Below are 18,964 nucleotides of genomic sequence, written 5' to 3' on the forward strand. Positions count from 1 at the left end.
GAAAATGATTTGCCAGTATATTATTCGATGTGATTCATGATGACTAGTTGTCTAGCTTGTATGAGGTTGACATGATCAATCCAATCAAATGGTAGATATAATGTGATTTGACATCATTTTATCTGTGGCCAATGACCTTGAGCCTTCTTGGAAGGGCACATATAATGTAAATCTATGGCAGCACCCAAGGGGGATTTGAACTGCCTTACTATAGTGTCCCCATGAGCGACTGGCCCACTGAGCCAATTATGGCGCAACTAGAGAAGATTACCAACGCCTTTGCTCTGTATTTTCACTGGCTGCCCTGCCACCTCAGGAAGCACTGAGCTAGGCTGAAACATCTGCATTTGTAGCTGCCTTACTCAAGAAAGAGACCATGTTTGTGTCTACAAACTGATATGTGACACAAATGAATGCCAAAATAACATGAAAACATTTTTATTGTGTATTACATTTTCTACTAAACAGTTGGAGGTCCAATCAGGTGAGGCTCTGTCTGCCCCACCTGCCTTGAATGACGGGTCGCCACTGGAGAGGAATAGCCTACTTCTTAAGAATGACACACTCCCCAACTCCACAGTTTGTGAGAGGTAGAGGGGTTTGAGGAAATGTTTGAATTATTATCGCTAACCATTTGTAGTAGTATTGTAGCAATTGAAGGGGGGGGGGGGTGTATGCTAACATACAGGGAAGCTCCATCTCTGTTAGTACTACAGATAGTAGATGTTTTAGTAGCTGTAGTAGTGATAGTATTAGTAGTGGAGATGTAACCTACAGTGGTAATAGTACTGCGATCAATGTCCTCCCCAGATAGAGCTGAGAGAGCAGTAATAAGTAGGTTACAACAATGAAGAAAGTCATGAGCATGACGGTTTTGTGGCACCGTCCATCCACACTCTTGGATCAAAGGTCAACCAGGAAGAGGTGGTTGTCTGTACCTCCTAGAGGAGCAGATTAGAGAGACAAGCAGTAAGGACCTCTGTGACCTAATATTATCATCTTTTAAATTTAGCAGGGTTTTTGAAAGGAGGGGAAAAAAATAAACAATGGTATTTTCAAGAAAATGCTCAATTAAGAAAACGTGTAGAATAGATTATATAAATTATACATAATGCTAAAAATGAAAACACATCTTTAAAAAAAGGTGTCCTATGATGATGGATGTCGGTGAGTAAAAATAAGAAATGTATCAAAGGTGAAGGAAGTCAGTTCTGCGTCATAGTTTAATCTATTTTTAATTGGTGTTAACTACAGACAACATGCCTACTGTTTCCCCTGCTGCTTCATTGCACTACAAGTAAGTACATTGAGTACCTTTCCACCTCTATGAGTATGTGCATCAGAATTCTTGATTGGAAAGAGCCTGCTGTGACCATATCACCGTACAAGACAATACAGCAACAATTCTACTCTACACTGAAGTGAAAAAGGTAACATGATTTGAGAGGTGACACATAACACAGGAGTTTTGCTTGGTGACATTTGTGTAAAGCTTTTGTAAAATGCATCTCAGTAAGACTGTAAAATCAACCTCAGTTCTTGTGGGTTTGTGATGGGTAGGGGGTTTGAGGAAATGTTTGAAGGCAAATTGTTTTTCTAATTCATGTAATATGCAATGACGTGTGTTCATGGGTGCCAAGGGAAGCCAGGCTTCCCCAAAAAATGTACCAAGAAAAAAAGAAAATGACATAAAATAATGTATCTTTCGTCTTTCGGCGTTTTATAATTTTCCTTAAATTCACAAGAGGCTGAATGTATCTCACCGGAGAAAGCATCCGAGCGAGCGAAACAACGCCCCCATGTCTCTGTATGTGTAGCCCATCTATCCGATGCTGTCTGGTCAAAAAGAGTATGACATTGTTGCCACCCGTAGCATTGAATGCAAGGAAAGCCAGTGAGCAATTGGCCTCCCTTGATTAAAAAAGTATACAATAATATCCAATCAGCATTGAGCTAAACTGAGCTAGCTCAGCTGTGAATGGTCCTAGTGCACCAAGGGAAGCCAGTTGGGATTTGGCTTCGAATTAAAATACTAAAAATCATTGACAGAACTTGAATTGTTGCATTTTGTTGTTTTGTCCTCCGGTGGATAGATAGCTAACTAAAATGGTCCCTTATCTAAATTAGCCATGGATGGAGATAGGGATTTGAACTTGTTGTTTTACTTAATACTTAAGGCTAATGTTAGCTAGTTGGCTCATCGTTGCCCATGAAAGGAAGTTACATTTGAGCAAGCATTTTAGCCAGGTAGCCTAGGACAATAAAAAGTAAAAGCATCAGTGGTGTCAGTGCGGTTCATTATGAGGGAGGACAACAACAAAAAAAGAATGAGTGTGGCCTTATTTCTATTACAGCATATTGGATTACTGTCATTCATATTCCATTCATCCAGTTCAATGTAACATCGATAGGTTTAGGCTACTACATGATACTCTAATTTTCCCTATACCCATCATGAGGTTGCTACAACCTAGCCTATGAATGAAAGTTTACAACGTAGGTGCATACAGGTCAAGAGACAGTGACAAATGGACAGACAGTGACACATTCAATACCGCCTTGTAATCATTAGTCCAACAGTTGCAAACAAGAGTTTATTTTGGGCAAATTCAGGCATTTTTATCCCCGTTTCGTTTGCTTCCGTTTAAGAAATGTTTTTCAACAGAATCGGCGGAATGAATACGCCACTGATCACACGTAAACACCACGTTGTATTCCTCTCGCCTCTATGCACTCTCCTCCTTTCACCTTTTCCCATCCTTTGTGGACTTCAATGCACAACACATCAGCTGTGTGACCAGGCGTAAAAAAATTTCCAAGCCAAACCATGTCATAACTGCTACACACAGCCTACATCGTTGTCCCCATATCACCACTTCATTAAGTCAGGATTCCTATTTGACTCAGCCATGCCTTAAAGTTAATAAAACAACATTTGTAGGAAATTAGTATTGTAATAAAGTTCGCTAGACCACATGAGAGGTGGGGAAAGTACTGGAGCAGAGTAGCTTGAAGCTGCCACCACATTTCTTTGACCTGAACAGTCCAGCGTCAAAGGATGGTACACAAACTCAACACAGATATAGCAAACAATGATCTTCATTAACTACACATTTGCATAAGACAGCCTGCATGAAATGCTCGGCGACCTACTAAATTCTTGCAGTCTCTGTAACCCAATCAGGAGTTCTCCAATGACCCGAAGTTGTAAGGCACACAGGTTGTTAGGTGTAATAAATAATACGATAAAAAGTAACATTACACACTAGTGAGATATACGGTTAAGGAGAACTGAACATCTAAGGTTCTACTACTTCACCGTAAACTGAGTCAATAAACTGGTCAATAAAATGCAATTGTACAAGCATGCAAATTCACTGCACACAGGAGCATAATATCTTACACATTGTCCAGCGACCCACACGTGATACTGCTTAAAAAGCAAGGAAGATGGCTCGCATTCCTAGAAACCACACTATTCTATCTGGTTCCCCAAATTCCTTCTCACTACCAGTCTTCGTTGCCGTCTGCCCTACCCAGCAGCAAACAAGAACCTCCCCCCGTTAAGGTGAATGCAATGCAGAGACTTGCAAGGGCTATCTGGACCCCTACAAATCAGCCGGGCTAGACAATCTGGACCCTTTCTTTCTAAAATGATCTGCCGAAATTGTTTCAACCCCTATTACTAGTCTGTTCAACCTCTCTTTTGTGTCGTCTGAGATTCCCAAAGATTGGAAAGCAGCTGCTGTCATCCCCCTCTTCAAAGGAGGGGACACTCTTGACCCAAACTGCTACAGACCTACAGTGAGGGAAAAAAGTATTTGATCCCCTGCTGATTTTGTACGTTTGCCCACTGACAAAGAAATGATCAGTCTATAATTTTAATGGTAGGTTTATTTGAACAGTGAGAGACAGAATAACCACAAAAAATCCAGAAAAACGCATGTCAAAAATGTTATAAATTGATTTGCATTTTAATGAGGGAAATAAGTATTTGACCCCTCTGCAAAACATGACTTAGTACTTGGTGGCAAAACCCTTGTTGGCAATGACAGAGGTCAGACGTTTCTTGTAGTTGGCCACCAGGTTTGCACACATCTCAGGAGGGATTTTGTCCCACTCCTCTTTGCAGATCTTCTCCAAGTCATTAAGGTTTCGAGGCTGACGTTTGGCAACTCGAACCTTCAGCTCCCTCAACAGATTTTCTATGGGATTAAGGTCTGGAGACTGGCTAGGCCACTCCAGGACCTTAATGTGCTTCTTCTTGAGCCCCTCCTTTGTTGCCTTGGCCGTGTGTTTTGGGTCATTGTCATGCTGGAATACCCATCCACCACCCATTTTCAATGCCCTGGCTGAGGGAAGGAGGTTCTCACCCAAGATTTGACGGTACATGGCCCCGTCCATCGTCCCTTTGATGCAGTGAAGTTGTCCTGTCCCCTTAGCAGAAAAACACCCCCAAAGCATAATGTTTCTTGAGCAGGGGGACCTTGAGGGCGCTGCAGGATTTCAGTCCTTCACGGCGTAGTGTGTTACCAATTGTTTTCTTGGTGAGTATGGTCCCAGCTGCCTTGAGATCATTGACAAGATCCTCCCGTGTAGTTCTGGGCTGATTCCTCACCGTTCTCATGATCATTGCAACTCCACGAGATGAGATCTTGCATGGAGCCCCAGGCCGAGGGAGATTGACAGTTCTTTTGTGCTTCTTCCATTTGCGAATAATCGCACCAACTGTTGTCACCTTCTCACCAAGCTGCTTGGCGATGGTCTTGTAGCCCATTCCAGCCTTGTGTAGGTCTACAATCTTGTCCCTGACATCCTTGGGGAGCTCTTTGGTCTTGGCCATGGTGGAGAGTTTGGAATCTGATTGATTGATTGCTTCTGTGGACAGGTGTCTTTTATACAGGTAACAAACTAAGATTAGGAGCACTCCCTTTAAGAGTGTGCTCCTAATCTCAGCCCGTTACCTGTATAAAAGACACCTGGGAGCCAGAAATCTTTCTGATTGAGAGGGGGTCAAATACTTATTTCCCTCATTAAAATGCAAATCAATTTATAACATTTTTGACATGCGTTTTTCTTGTTGTTATTCTGTCTCTCACTGTTCAAATAAACCTACCATTAAAATTAGAGACTGATCATTTCTTTGTCAGTGGGCAAACGTACAAAATCAGCAGGGGATCACATACTTTTTTCCCTCACTGTATATCTATCCTACCTTGCCTTTCTAAGGTCTTCAAAAGCCAAGTCAACAAACAGATTACCGACCATTTCGAATCCCACCGCACCTTCTCCGCTATGCAATCTGGTTTCAGAGCTGGTCATGGGTGCGTCTCAGCCACGCTCAAGGTCCTAAACGATATCGTAACCACCTTCGATAAGAAACAATACTGTGCTGCCGTATTCATTGACCTGGCCAAGGCTTTCGACTCTGTCAATCACCACATCCTCATCGGCAGACTCAATAGCCTTGGTTTCTCAAATGATTGCCTCGCCTGGTTCACCAACTACTTCTCTAATAGAGTTAAATGTGTCAATTCAGCTGGCTTGTTGTCCGGGCCTCTGGTAGTCTCTATGGGGGTGCCACAGGGTTCAATTCTTGGGCCAACTATTTTCTCTGTATACATCAATGATGTCGCTCTTGCTGCTGGTAAGTCTCTGATCCAGCTCTACGCAGACGACACCATTCTGTATACTTCTGGCCCTTCTTTGGACACTGTGTTAACAACCCTCCAGACGAGCTTCAATGCCATACAACTCTCCTTCCGTGGCCTCCAACTGCTCTTGAATACAAGTAAAACTAAATGCATGCTTTTCAACCGATCGCTGCCTGCACCTGCCCGCCCGTCCAGCATCATTACTCTGGACGGTTCTGACTTAGTGGACATATGTGAACAACTACAAATACCTACGTGTCTGGTTAGACTGTAAGGTCTCCTTCCAGACTCACATCAAACATCTCTAATCCAAAGTTAAATCTAGAATCGGCTTCCTATTTCGAAACAAAGCATCCTTCACTCATGCTGCCAAACATACCCTCGTAAAACTGACCATTCTACCAATCGTCGACTTCGGCATTGTCATCTACAAAATAGCCTCCAATACCCTACTCAATAAACTGGATGCAGTCTATCACAGTTCCATCCGTTTTGTCACCAAAGCCCCATATACTACCCACCACTGCGACCTGTACGCTCTCGTTGGCTGGCCCTCACTTCATTCTCGTCGCCAAACCCACTGGCTCCAGGTCATCTACAAGACCCTGCTAGGTAAAGTCCCCCCTTATCTCCGCTTACTGGTCACCATAGCAGCACCCACCTGTAGCACGCGCTCCAGCAGGTATATTTCACTGGTCATCCCCAAAGCCAACACCTCATTTGGCCACCTTTCATCCCAGTTCTCTGCTGCCAGTGACTGGAACGAATTGCAAAAATCACTGAAGCTGGAGTCTTATATCTCCATCTCTAACTTTAAGCATCAGCTATCTGAGCAGCTAACCAATCACTGTACCTGTACACAACATATCTGTAAATAGCAGACCCAACTGTCTCATCCCGATATTATTATTTATTTATTTTTTACTCTTTTTCACCCAAGTATCTCTATTTGCACATCATCATCTGCACATCTATCACTTCAGTGTTAATGCTAAATTGTAATTATTTCGCCTCTATGGCCTATTTATTGCCTTACCTCCCTACTCTTCTGCATTTGCACACACTGTACATAGATTTTTATATTGTGTTATTAACTGTACGTTTGCTTTTGTCGCACTGCTTTTCTTTATCTTGGCCAGGTCGCTGTTGTAAATGAGAACTTATTCTCAACTGGACTACCCGGTTAAATACAGGTGAAATAAATAAAAAAAATATATAAGAAATAACATGAGTGTAACGTCCGTCGTTAAAGGTAGACTAAGGCGCAGCGTGGGTTGGGTTCATCATATTTTATTTAACGGTGAACCGGCAAAAAATAAAACAATGAACAACACAACGAACGAAAAGTTTTGCAGGCTACTAACAGCAACACAAAAACAAGATCCCACAAACACAGGTGGAAAAAAGGCTTCCTAAGTATGGTTCCTAATCGGAGGCAACGATAGACAGCTGCCTCTGGTTAGGAACCCTACTCGGCCCAACACAAAGAAATACAAAACATAGAATGCCCACCCCACACCCTGACCTAACCACATAGAGATACAAACCCTCTCTCTCAGGTCAGGGCGTGACAATGAGACCCACCTGGATAAAGAAAGGTTCAATGAAAACAACTATCTAAAATCAGTAAAAGGGGACTGATTGTCCTCCATCGGGCAGGTCCATCAGGCAAGTCCATCGGGCAGGTCCATCTGGCAGGTCCATCCATCAGGCAGCAAAGTTAGCGGGCGAGCCTGAGTAGGGCTGGACTTTCACCCCTCACAGGGCTGGGTCCAGGTCGAAGGCAGGCAGCGCCCGCTTCTGACAGAGCACCTCGATCTGGTCTTCCACCTCTGCACGACCATAGGACCTAAGACAGCACAGGGAAACATTTCAGTAATGATATGAGGCTGTATAAATCAATCAATCCATCAAAGTGTATCTACTGTAACGACCAAAGTTAGGATGAAACCTGAAGAGGAACCATACAGGTGCCATCCATTCTGTCAGGTTAAGATCAGGGTACATACACTATGACCGTTACATGTACTGACAGTGTGGCAAAATTGTAACTCAGAGGTAGAAGAATTCTTATGGCCGGTGTGGCATGACTAACCTTGAGATTTGCGTTGAATATAGAGCAAGGTTTTTGTGGAAAGTTAAAAGACAATAGTGAAATTCACTGTAGTGACCTTCATGGCAGACCAGTGCATATTTAATGATCATACTCAGTTACTATCTATTCAAGATTAACAATCCCAGTTACCGTTGTTCAGAGTATCTCTCTGAGTTCTTGTTGTTCGGACAAGAGCCTTAAGCCTCCAGAGCAGCTTGACTGCAGAAGTTCTAATAAGTCAAACAGACATGGTCAAATGATTTATTTGACTAATTATGAAAAGATAAATACTACCCAAGTTGAGATTGGCCTGACACGGAGTTAGCGAAACAGGTTCTGGATTTCAGGCTAGCATGCAACTTCCATTAATTGAAAACCCTCACTTGCCATCAAATGTATGCACGCATGACTGTAAGCCACTTTGGATAAAAGCGTCTGCTAAATGGCGTTTTTATTATAATGTTATAACAGAGGATACAAATAATATACATGAGTAGTTATCTCATGTAGAATCACATTGATAGAAAAACTCAGGACAACAAACAGATGAAGATGCATGTTGCATTGACAAAATCATTCTGGGGTTGACTTCCCATGTGATGCATCATATCAGTGTATCTGATGTTGCTTACACAGACATCAGAGAGAGAAACAACTGCTGCTCAGGGAGGGAGAATAGAGAACAGCATATTTTTCTCCCTCCCGGTCTATCTCCAGTGTTACCCTAAAACTGTCAGTGTGTAGGGATCTTCCAGTCACACGTCAGTGGTATTTAAATGACACTTCACTGTGACTGAGGAGTCTTTGCTACTTGAGGGTATATCATTCTCCCATCCAACTCATTCTCCTCCACTTTCTCAGAGAACCTGAGAGAATGGATATATGATGGGATCAATCATGCAATCCAATGGAAGCTTTTGACAGTTTCGACTATTTTCATAGTCTCTGTTGGGCTGCGGTGTTGAATGAGTAACAGCATCTGCACATTTGAATTTCTCCAATTTCCTTTCCTACTTCAATGTGAATGACTTTCAAGTAAAGATGAGGGAACTCCTTCAATTTAGGATGAGCAATTAATAAATAATCTGATCATGTATATTCTTTGTAGTTTAAACTGTAACCTCAGAGGCAGGGTTAGGATCCACATCTCTGGCTAGGCTGTCCTGGCCTGTCCATAGCTCCACACTGGCTAAAGCACACTGGGACACCTGCAGGAGTGGCTGCCCCTCTCGCCCCACTGCTAAGTAAAAAATAATAGATTGCTGTGCACATACAAAGTAATCAAGGTTTGTTTGTTTACTGAAGGCCAAACCCTTGCTGCATGATATTATGCAACATCTGTTACTTTGGCCAGAGGGATGTTCAATTAGAATTTTGCTAAATAATGTTTGGTTTAAAATGGTAGAATAAACCTGTCTAAATAGCTAAGTCTCTGCAGTCAATATAGTAATGGTGATACACGCCATAAAGATAATTTGTATAGTCCAACAGCCAAATCTCAGATTAATCTTTTAGGGGTTAAACCTCAGATTAATCACTCAAGGCAACATACTGACCTATTTTTAACAAATCATTTACAAATCAAGAAAAGTCATAACCATGCATCTGCCAAACGATATGACAAACTTATAGGTGCAATATGCCTATTCAAAAACTGTGAAAGACAGCGACATGTATTATCCTAGTAGTATCTATAAACTTGCACATTGTCGGCTGGTTAAAAAACACTTCACACGTTGTAATAGCGGGTAAGTAAACACAGGACATACTCACTCACCAACACTATTTGTGGCAGAGTTTCACGTCCTGACCATAGAGAGCTCTTATTTTCTATGGTAGAGTAGGTCAGGGTGTGACTGGGGGGGTTTATCTAGTTTATTTAGTTCTATGTTGTTTGGTTCTAGTTTCTTCTTTCTATGTTGGAGTTTTTGTTTGGACCCCATCTAGAGGCAGCTGGTCATCGTTGTCTCTAATTGGGGATCATATTTAAGTAGTTGTTTTTCCCACCTGTGTTTGAGGGAAATTATTTTGAGTTAGTGCATGTTGCACCTCTTTTGTCACGGTTTGTGTTTTGTTTGTAGTTTATTGTTAGTTTTGCAAAGTTTCACATTAAAATAAAAGATGTGGAACGATACCCACGCTGCACTTTGGTCTCCTTCCTACGACGAACGTGACACAGAGATAGGGAGAGCATGTCTTGAAGCACCAATTCACACAAATTAAATTCCAGATCATTGCTTCAGTCCAGAACAGGTGCTTAATTTCTGTACAGTAGAGTTAGTTTTCCTTACTAATGTTGTTGTCCCAACTCATTAGGAAACTTAGTGTGTGATGTATGAACTCAATAACACATCAAGCAAAACAACTGCTCATTTTAATATGCATTTCAAATCTACATTTTGCTTTCCATCATACATAATTTCATATCTGCTTGTAAAATTAAATGAAATGTAGATTTCGTATGTGAATCATACAGTATGACCAAACTCAATAATCAACATCCAGGTACTTTGCCTTGGTTGCGTTATGATACCCCCAAACGAACAGTGAAAATGTTCATGTAAGGGGTATGGGCAACGTGTGACAAATAAGCAGAACATTTCCACAAACATAACCACAAGTAATAAAAGCAGGGATTAGTGTTGTGCTGAAATTGGCATGCATATAGGGCATCACTCCCCCCAAGTCAATATTTTACCACAAATAGTTTACAAAATGATCTTACTATTATCCTACTTGATCTTCTGTCTTCTACCTTTCAGTGGTGAATTTGTTTTTTTAGGTTATTGTCCATATGCTGCTGACTTCCATTCTACTAAACACAAAGCCCTCCATCTGAATGTCTGTGTAAGGCCTAAATGTTGGTGTGGGGCCATCCATCCTTGCCGTTCAGCGCAAGCCCCTTTCTCCACTGGGATAAGAGATGTAGAAAAACATGCCTTAACAAGCTTCCTAGTTCATCGACTGTCCTCGTCGTCCAAATTGCTGGAGATCTGCCTTGAAGTTGTAGTCTGGACAGACCTTCTGCACCAGTTTGTAGTCGGTGCTGAGAAAAGAGATGAATATACAGAAGACCTTGAAGGGCTTGGCACAGATCCAGGCGGCATGAGACTGAGTGTGTTCTGAGTAGCAGGTCTGGGAGGGGTCATAGAGGCAGGGTTTGGTCTTCTTGGCCCTGTTGGTCCTCTGGTACTCCATCCTGCAGTTGAGGGCCTTCATCTCTTGCAGGTGCGCATTGATGGTAGACTGTGGCTGATTCCGGAACTGGAGCTCCGGGCTTCCCACATCCTCCCATTCCACAGCTTTGGAGGGAGGAACGATGCTTATTGAGATATTCCCTAGATGGGACGAATTGTGATGGAAGTACACACTGAAGGTGCCGTTGATGTGGTCCACTATCTTACTTGTCACCAGCAGGCTGAACTTGGTGGTTTTGATGTTGAGGTAGAAGTTTCCCCAGCCAAAGGTCTTCTTAGCTTTGATAGGTGTTTTCATGGGGGGCTTGGGTTTGGAGCGTAACTGTGACTGATCCAGGGGTAGGGAGAGGTTCTGTGACCAGCCATATGGGCCCACAGAGCTATAGTTTGGGGGCTTAGTCTTGGTGGATACGATCTGGAAGTCTTTGGAAAGGTGTTTGACTTTCATTGCAGCTCCAATGTTTCCATCTTCCCCTAACCTTCTTATGTCATAGGGAGAGGCCTGTGAGAGGGAGTCAAATGGGCTGAGGTTCAGATAGTCCAAGGTCTTCACAGCATCCTCCTTTTGCACCTGTGAACACATGAATGAAGGATACATTTAGTATTTTTTTTTGTGTGTGTCTCTGTCAGTCTGTGTGTGTCTCTCTCTGTCTCTAATGAATTGTGTCAATCGTCACGTGCCTGGAGGCTTTATATGGATATAACCTTGATCAAGTACATTAGATAGAAATCTACTGATCAGTGTGCACATAATCCTAAAAATACAATTAAGAGTACATGAGCGTTAATGGGGAATTGACAAAGACATGATATAACAGCTGAGTGTGAAGTCAGCTTGGCTCCATGTCCTCTGCTGTACCCATCTGTCTTGAACCCTTCAACCGAATAACCATATATCTCCGTTTTGGAAGATTTTGGTGATATGGTATATTTCTAGTTGTACAGTGGATCTGAATCATCCAAATGTAACCGATGTGAAATGGCTAGTTAGTTAGCGGTGGTGCACGCTAATAGCGTTTCAATCAGTGACGTCACTCGCTCTGAGATTCTGGGTTAGAGTCCAGGCTCTGTTGCAGCCAGCCGCGACCGAGAGACTCATGGGGCGGCACACAATTGGCCCAGCGTCGTCCGGGTTGGGGGGGGAAGGGTGGGGGGGTTTGGCCAGCAGGGATGCCCTTGTCCCATCGTGCACTAGTGACTCCTGTGGTGGGCCGGGCACAGTGCACGCTGACACAGTCTCCAGGTGTACGATGTTTCGTCCGACACATTGGTGCGGCTGGCTTCCGGGTTAAGTGGGCATTGTGTCAAGAAGCAATGCGGCTTGGTTGGGTTGTGATTTGGAGAACGCATGGTTCTCGACTTTCGCCTCTCCCGAGTTCATATGGGAGTTGCAGCGATGGGACAAGACTGTAACTACCAATTGGATACCACGAAAAGGGGTAATTTTTTAAATAAATATTTAAAAATAGAAAGGGAATAGTGTTCTTCCTCAATTATCTTTGTATGGAACTTTATAAGGACTCTCACTGAGCTAGAAAGCCTACCACCTATCAACGTGTTCCATAAAAAGACAGAAATGTTAATAAACCCATCAGTCTTTTTTTGATTTTTATCAATCCAATATTTCAAATCAAATCAGAGTTGGTAATGTACACGGATTTGCAGATGTTATCGCAGATGCAGTGAATTGTTTGTATGCACAACGGTGGGTTGTAAAATCTACTACATTGTACTGTATGCCAAGCCCACGGGATTATACCATACAGCATAGCATGTTCCCAATCCTATCCATTCATTGCTAATTTTATATATTCTTGCTATATACCCTGACCCATCTCACTGTATGTTTGCCTACACATCATCAATGTACAGTATACCTATAACTACATTTCCGCTCCCTGCATGCATTCTTATAACTACTCTCCTGGCTGTAACCCACTGTTTAACAAAAGTTCCGTTACAGAACCCTCAGCAGGCTAATGAACTCTGAGCCACTGCATTCATCTCCTCCACTAGCAGGGTGATGTGTCAGCCATGCTCCAGCACTAATTGGGCACCACACTCTGACAGCCATGCCCGTGGCTCTGTGTCAGGGTGTCTGAATGCCAGGCCATGGCTGGGTTAGAAGACAACCTTACCTGGGGAATCTCAGCTCATGGTAATGGGGATGGCCATGAAAGATGACACATGGTTCTCACTGCTTTATTGTCTAGCATGGGCAATAATCATTACTGTACTGACATGATCATCATATACATGAGAATGATGCTGGGGAACTCTGAAGTGAGGGAAAAAGTTGTGTTTGAGAGTCTGCTTATGGCCATCAGCTTCTGTGAAAGGAATATCTAACCAAAATGGTGCTGCTGTTTAAGCTTAGGTATTGTGATGTGCACCTGAGTGAAGAGCTCAACCTGAGTTGCCCCACTATGATAAATGTGTTAGACAAACTACAGTGAGAAATAAATTAACCGTATGATTCTCCAGATTGTGTAGGCTGAGCAAATGATCAGTTTAACCAGACACATCTGTCAACCCTTAGGATGATGTTTACAGGCAAACCATATAGAGTTCCATCAAATGCTAATTTGCGACTGAAGAGGCCCATTAAATAATATATTTCCAGTGATTATTAGTGCATGAATAGAAAGGTGTTGACTCTAAGCAAAAATGCTTTATAGCCTATAGGTTGGTTGCATGAATTCAGTCTGTCTACAAAATAATCCCAGTTCATTAAGAATGGGTGTTCTTCAACCTTAGTGGGAATTCTTTGAATTAATTCCTGATTTATTCAGTGCATTCATAACAGGTAATGAATTTTTCTAAATGTGGAAACAGTGTCATTTCAGCAAATAAATTCAATGTGATGACGTTGAATCAACATGGAAAACTGATTGGATTTGAGAAAAGCCATCAACGTAAGGGAATTTCATATTTTTTGCACCCAACTTTTAACCTAAATCACATGACATGGTGACATTAACTGTTGATTTCACATTGAATTCACATTAGTTGACAACTCAACCAAATGTAAATCAAAACTAGACGTCTGTGCCCAGTGGGTAATTAATGCCATTAAGTAAGAGAACATCTTGAGACCTTACAAATGCATAGACGCAACTATCAGTTGGAATTATTCATCACCATGAGACGGTTTTAGGGAACCAGAGTCCTCTGGGGTATGTTGAAAATAAGATAAATAAAGAGAAATTAACTTTGAGGAAGTTCTACCCAAAGCTATTATCCTATGATATCATAATCAACATATCTGTTCATAGCCTACAACATCATAACTATCAACCTACAATAGATATAGAGAATGTCTTACCATTGATTTCCATCTGTAACCTATGGCTTTGTGGTAGTGTGAGGTGCACTGAAATACTACTCCCTCTATGTTCAGCAGAATAATTATTCAGATAATTTATATGGTCCAGTTGTTTTCTTGCCCCAGGGATAGATGTGCGATATAATGGGAATTTAATCTAGGACATATTTATGCTTTATTATACTGAACAAAAATATAAATGCAATTTCAAAGATTTTACTGACTTACATTTCATATGAGGAAATCAGTCAATTGAAATAAATTCAATTAGGCCCTTATTTATGGATTTCACATGACTGGGAATAAAGATATGCATCTGTTGGTCACAGGTACTTTAAAAGACACGGGCCTCAGGAACTTGTCATGGTATTTCTGTGCATTAAAATTGCCATCAATAAAATGTCATTGTGTTCGTTGTCCGTAGCTTATGCCTGCCCATACCATAACCCCACCATGGGGCACTCTGTTCACAACGTTGACATCAGCAATCCGCTCACCCACACAACGCCATACACATGGTCTGCGGTTGTGAGGCCGGTTGGACGTACTGACAAATTCTGTAAAACGACGTTGGATGCGGCTTATGGGAGAGAAATTAACATTCTCTGGCAACAGCTCTGTTGGAAATTCATGCAGTCAGCATGGCAATTGCACACTGCCTCAACACTTGAGACATCTGTGGCATGTGTTGCGTGACAAAACTGCACATTTTAGAGTGGCCTTTTATTGTTCCCAGTACAAGATGCATCTGTGTAATGATCATGCTGTTTAATCAGCTTCTTGATCTGCCACACCTGTCAGGTGGATGGATTATCTTGGCAAAGGAGAAATGCTCACTAACAGGGATGTGAACAAATTTGTGCACAAAATTGGAAATAAATCTGCTTTTTATGGAACATTTCTGGGATATTTTATGTCAGCGCATGAAACATGGGACCAGCACTTGACATGTTGCGTTTATATTTCTGTTCAGAAAGGTTTGGTACATCAAAGTGGTCACTGGTCAGGTTCACAGTTTACTCACTCCTCTTCTCAAATCAGCACCAAAAGCAATTGGGCAACACCGACATATGGACGGCACCTACTGCTCTTCTCTGCACGTGAAGAGGCAAAATAGACAAAGCATGAATGGGCACAAAGAGCCAAGTACTATTGTTATTTTACAAAAGACACATGGAAAAAATACAGCCACACATTTTTACTTTAACTCTCTGAATAGCACTTGCTTATCTGAAAATTATTGCCAACACTTGTCACGTGAAATATGTGAAATAGCTTACCGTTGGTAGGAGCCACAGACTGAAGGTGGCAAAGTTGATTAATAGTACCCTCATTTTGTCTCTGAATGTCTTATGTTGACGTACAAATCTGGACACCGGGGCAATCAAAGTCTGACAGCAATCCACTTGGAAGAAAACGTAGAACCCTTTAGACTAATAAGAAAGTCAAATAACATTTCGTTAGTGGCTTCAATAACATTTTGTGGTGAGGTCCATGGCTCTGTGAAAACAGGACGAACTGGGAGGAAAGAGAACATCAGGAAATTGTTTGAGAGATCCACCCTGCTTATATTATTAGACAGCCTCTGTTTTCATTTGCGCTCTCACGCTCTCCCTCGCACTCTCTCTCTCCCTTTCTGTCTGTGCCATACATGCACATGTCGGTTTGCTTCTCATCATTGTATAATGAGAACAAATTAGAACTCATTTGTATATGAGCATAATTTCACAAACCACCTACACTTTGTAGCTGGCATTCTTTTGAAATTGACCATGGTAAATATAGATTATTGTCCAAAAATTCTAATTGTGAAGCTATTAGGGATTAATTATATACTCCAATATGTACGCTATCAACTGTGGGCAGCATGTGAGAGCATTAAAATCATAAATACCCTCTCATGAATCTGGTAATAAATTCCAGAGGAAATCTTACAGGATGATGGTATGAAGGCTTGTTACCACTCTGCTATTGTCTATCTGTCACCAAACCTCCTGGCTCGTTATGACTCTTACCCAGAGATGTGACTTCTTAAGCAGCACAATTTGACAGCCTACCCCTATGTCCCTGGTTCTGCCACTGGGAGGCTGACACAATGACAGGAACTCTCTCCCTGGGGAGTGGGGAATATAAAGACAGTACCAGCATAGTGTCAGTATGTGTGCAGAATGTGGATAGAGTTTCTGTAGACTATTGGTGGTTGGTGCTGACTTACATACAGTCTTGGTGTGTGTGATGGTGTGTGGAAACAGCCTTATAAGGCAGGGAAATTATCGTTTCTCAATTGCCCTCTTGTCTTTTTTTACCACATGTGGTTCAAATTCCTTTGTCAACATGCACTGAACAAAAATATAAGCGCTGAAATAAAAGATCCCAGAAATACTCCATTCGCACAAAATGCTAATTTCTCTAAAATTTTGGGTACAAATTTGTTTACTTCCCTGTTAGTGTGCATTTCTCCTTTGCCAAGATAAGCCACACCTGTAAGGTGGATGGATTATCAAGAAGATGTTTAAATAGCATGATCATTGGTCTAAGGCACTGCTTCGCAGTGCTAGCTGTGCCACTAGAGATTCTGGGTTCGAGCCCAGGCTCTGGCTGCGACCGGGAGGCCCATGGGGCGGCGCACAATTGGCCCAGTGTCGTCCGGGTTAGGGAGGGTTTGGCCGGCAGGGATGTCCTTGTCTCATCGCGCACTAGCGACTCCTGTGGCGGGCCGGGCGCAGTGCACGCTGACCAGGTCGCCAGGTGTACAGTGTTTCATCCGACACATTGGCATGGCTGGCTTCCGGGTTGGATGTGCATTGTGTCAAGAAGCAGTGCGGCTTGGTTGGGTTGTGTTTCGGAGGACGCATGGCTCTCGACCTTCACCTCTCCCGAGTCCGTACGGGAGTTGCAGCGATGAGACAAGACTGTAACTACTACCAATTGGATTGGGGAGAAAAAAGGGGTACATTTTTTAAATTTTTTTAAATAAAAATAGCATGATCATAACACAGGTGCACGTTATGCTGGGACAATAAAATGCCACTCAAAAATGTGTAGTTTTGACACACAACACAATGCCACAGATGTCTCATGTTTTGAGGGAGCGTGCAATTGGCATGCTGACTGTAGGAATATCCACCACAACTGTTGCCAGAGAATTGTATGTTAATTTCTTGCAGTGGAGCAGGTAGACAACTTCAAGTTCCGTCGTGAAGAAGGCGCAACAGTGCCTCTTCCCCCTCAAGAGATTGAAAAAGTTTGGCATGTGCCCTCAAATCCTCAAAAACTTCTACAGCTGTACCATTGAGAGAATTTTGCCTGGCTGCATCACTGCCTGGGATGGTAATAGCACCGCCCTTGATTGCATGGCACTACAGAGGGTGGTGCGGACAGCCTAGTACATCACTGCGGCCGAGCTCCCTGCCATCCAGGACATATGTATCAGGCGGTGTGGTAGGAAGGCCCGGAAAATCGTCAAAGACTCCAACCACCTAAGCCATAGACTATTCTCTCTGCTTCCGCACAGCAAGCGGTACCAGTGCATCAAATCTGGCAATAAAAGGCTCTTGAACAGCTTCTATCCCCAAGCAATAAGACTGATAAATAGCTAACAATATAGCTACACTGACTATCTGAGTTAACCTTGTATCCTCATTGACCTTTTTATTTTTGTTTTTCTCTGCACACTCACAGGGCCCTACACACTCACACAATCATCTTCTCACTCACAGGGCCCTACACACTCACACAATCATCTTCTCACTCACAGGGCCCTACACACTCACACACTCACTCCATTATCTGCTCACTCACAGGGCCCTACACACTCACTCCAGCATCTTCTCACTCACAGGGCCCTACACACTCACACAATCATCTTCTCACTCACAGGGCCCTACACACTCACACACTCACTCCATCATCTGCTCACTCACAGGGCCCTACACACTCACACACTCACTCCAGCATCTTCTCACTCACAGGGCCCTACACACTCACTCCATCATCTTCTCACTCACAGGACCCTACACACTCACACACTCACTCCATCATCTGCTCACTCACACATAATATGCACATACACTTATACTGACTCTACACACACACACACCCACTCACATACAAGCTGCTGCTATTCTGTTTATCTTATATCCTGATGCCTAGTCACCTTACCCCTATACACATCTACGTCCATCACTCCAGTATCCCTGCACATTGTAGATATGGTATTGGAACTGACCCTGTATATAGTATGTTTACTTACTTATTGTGTTGTTCATATTTTTTCTTATTTCTCATGTTTTTTTCTCTAGTATTACAATGTTCCTGATTCTTGCATTGTTGGATTTTGAGTTTGCAATAAAGGCATTTCACTGTACTTCTGCATGTGACATTAAAACTTGAAACTTGAGTGGGACAATATTCCACAAGCCACAAACAACAGCCTGATGATCACCTCTATGCGAAGGAGATGTGTCACATGAGGCAAATGGTGGTCACACCAGATACTGACTGGTTTTCTGATCCACGCCCATTCCTTTTTTTACGGTATCTGTGACCAACAGAGGCATACCTGTTTTCCCAGTCATGTAAAATCCATAGATTAGGGCCTAATGAATTTATTGTAATTGACTGATTTCTTTATATGAAATGTAACTCAGTAAAATCTTTAAAATTGTTGCATGTTGCATTTATATTTTTGTTC

General features: G+C 42.4%; 1 protein-coding gene across 1 annotated transcript; it reads right to left on the reverse strand.

Annotated features, from left to right (window-relative positions):
- Positions 1–10,101: 10,101 nt before the first annotated feature.
- LOC115168831 (neurexophilin-4-like) lies at positions 10,102–11,415 on the reverse strand. Its single transcript, XM_029724375.1, has one exon. It carries the CDS (start codon positions 11,392–11,394, stop codon positions 10,702–10,704), a length of 693 nt encoding a protein of 230 aa, XP_029580235.1. The 5' UTR covers positions 11,395–11,415; the 3' UTR covers positions 10,102–10,701.
- Positions 11,416–18,964: the final 7,549 nt, after the last annotated feature.

The sequence above is a fragment of the Salmo trutta genome, chromosome 30 (genome assembly GCF_901001165.1).
Source record: "Salmo trutta chromosome 30, fSalTru1.1, whole genome shotgun sequence".
Lineage (NCBI taxonomy): Eukaryota > Metazoa > Chordata > Actinopteri > Salmoniformes > Salmonidae > Salmo > Salmo trutta.

What these genes read in the sequence shown, in the direction of transcription:
- LOC115168831 (XM_029724375.1), bottom strand. Translation starts at nt 11,394, where the DNA reads ATGAAAGTCAAACACCTTTCCAAAGACTTCCAGATCGTATCCACCAAG.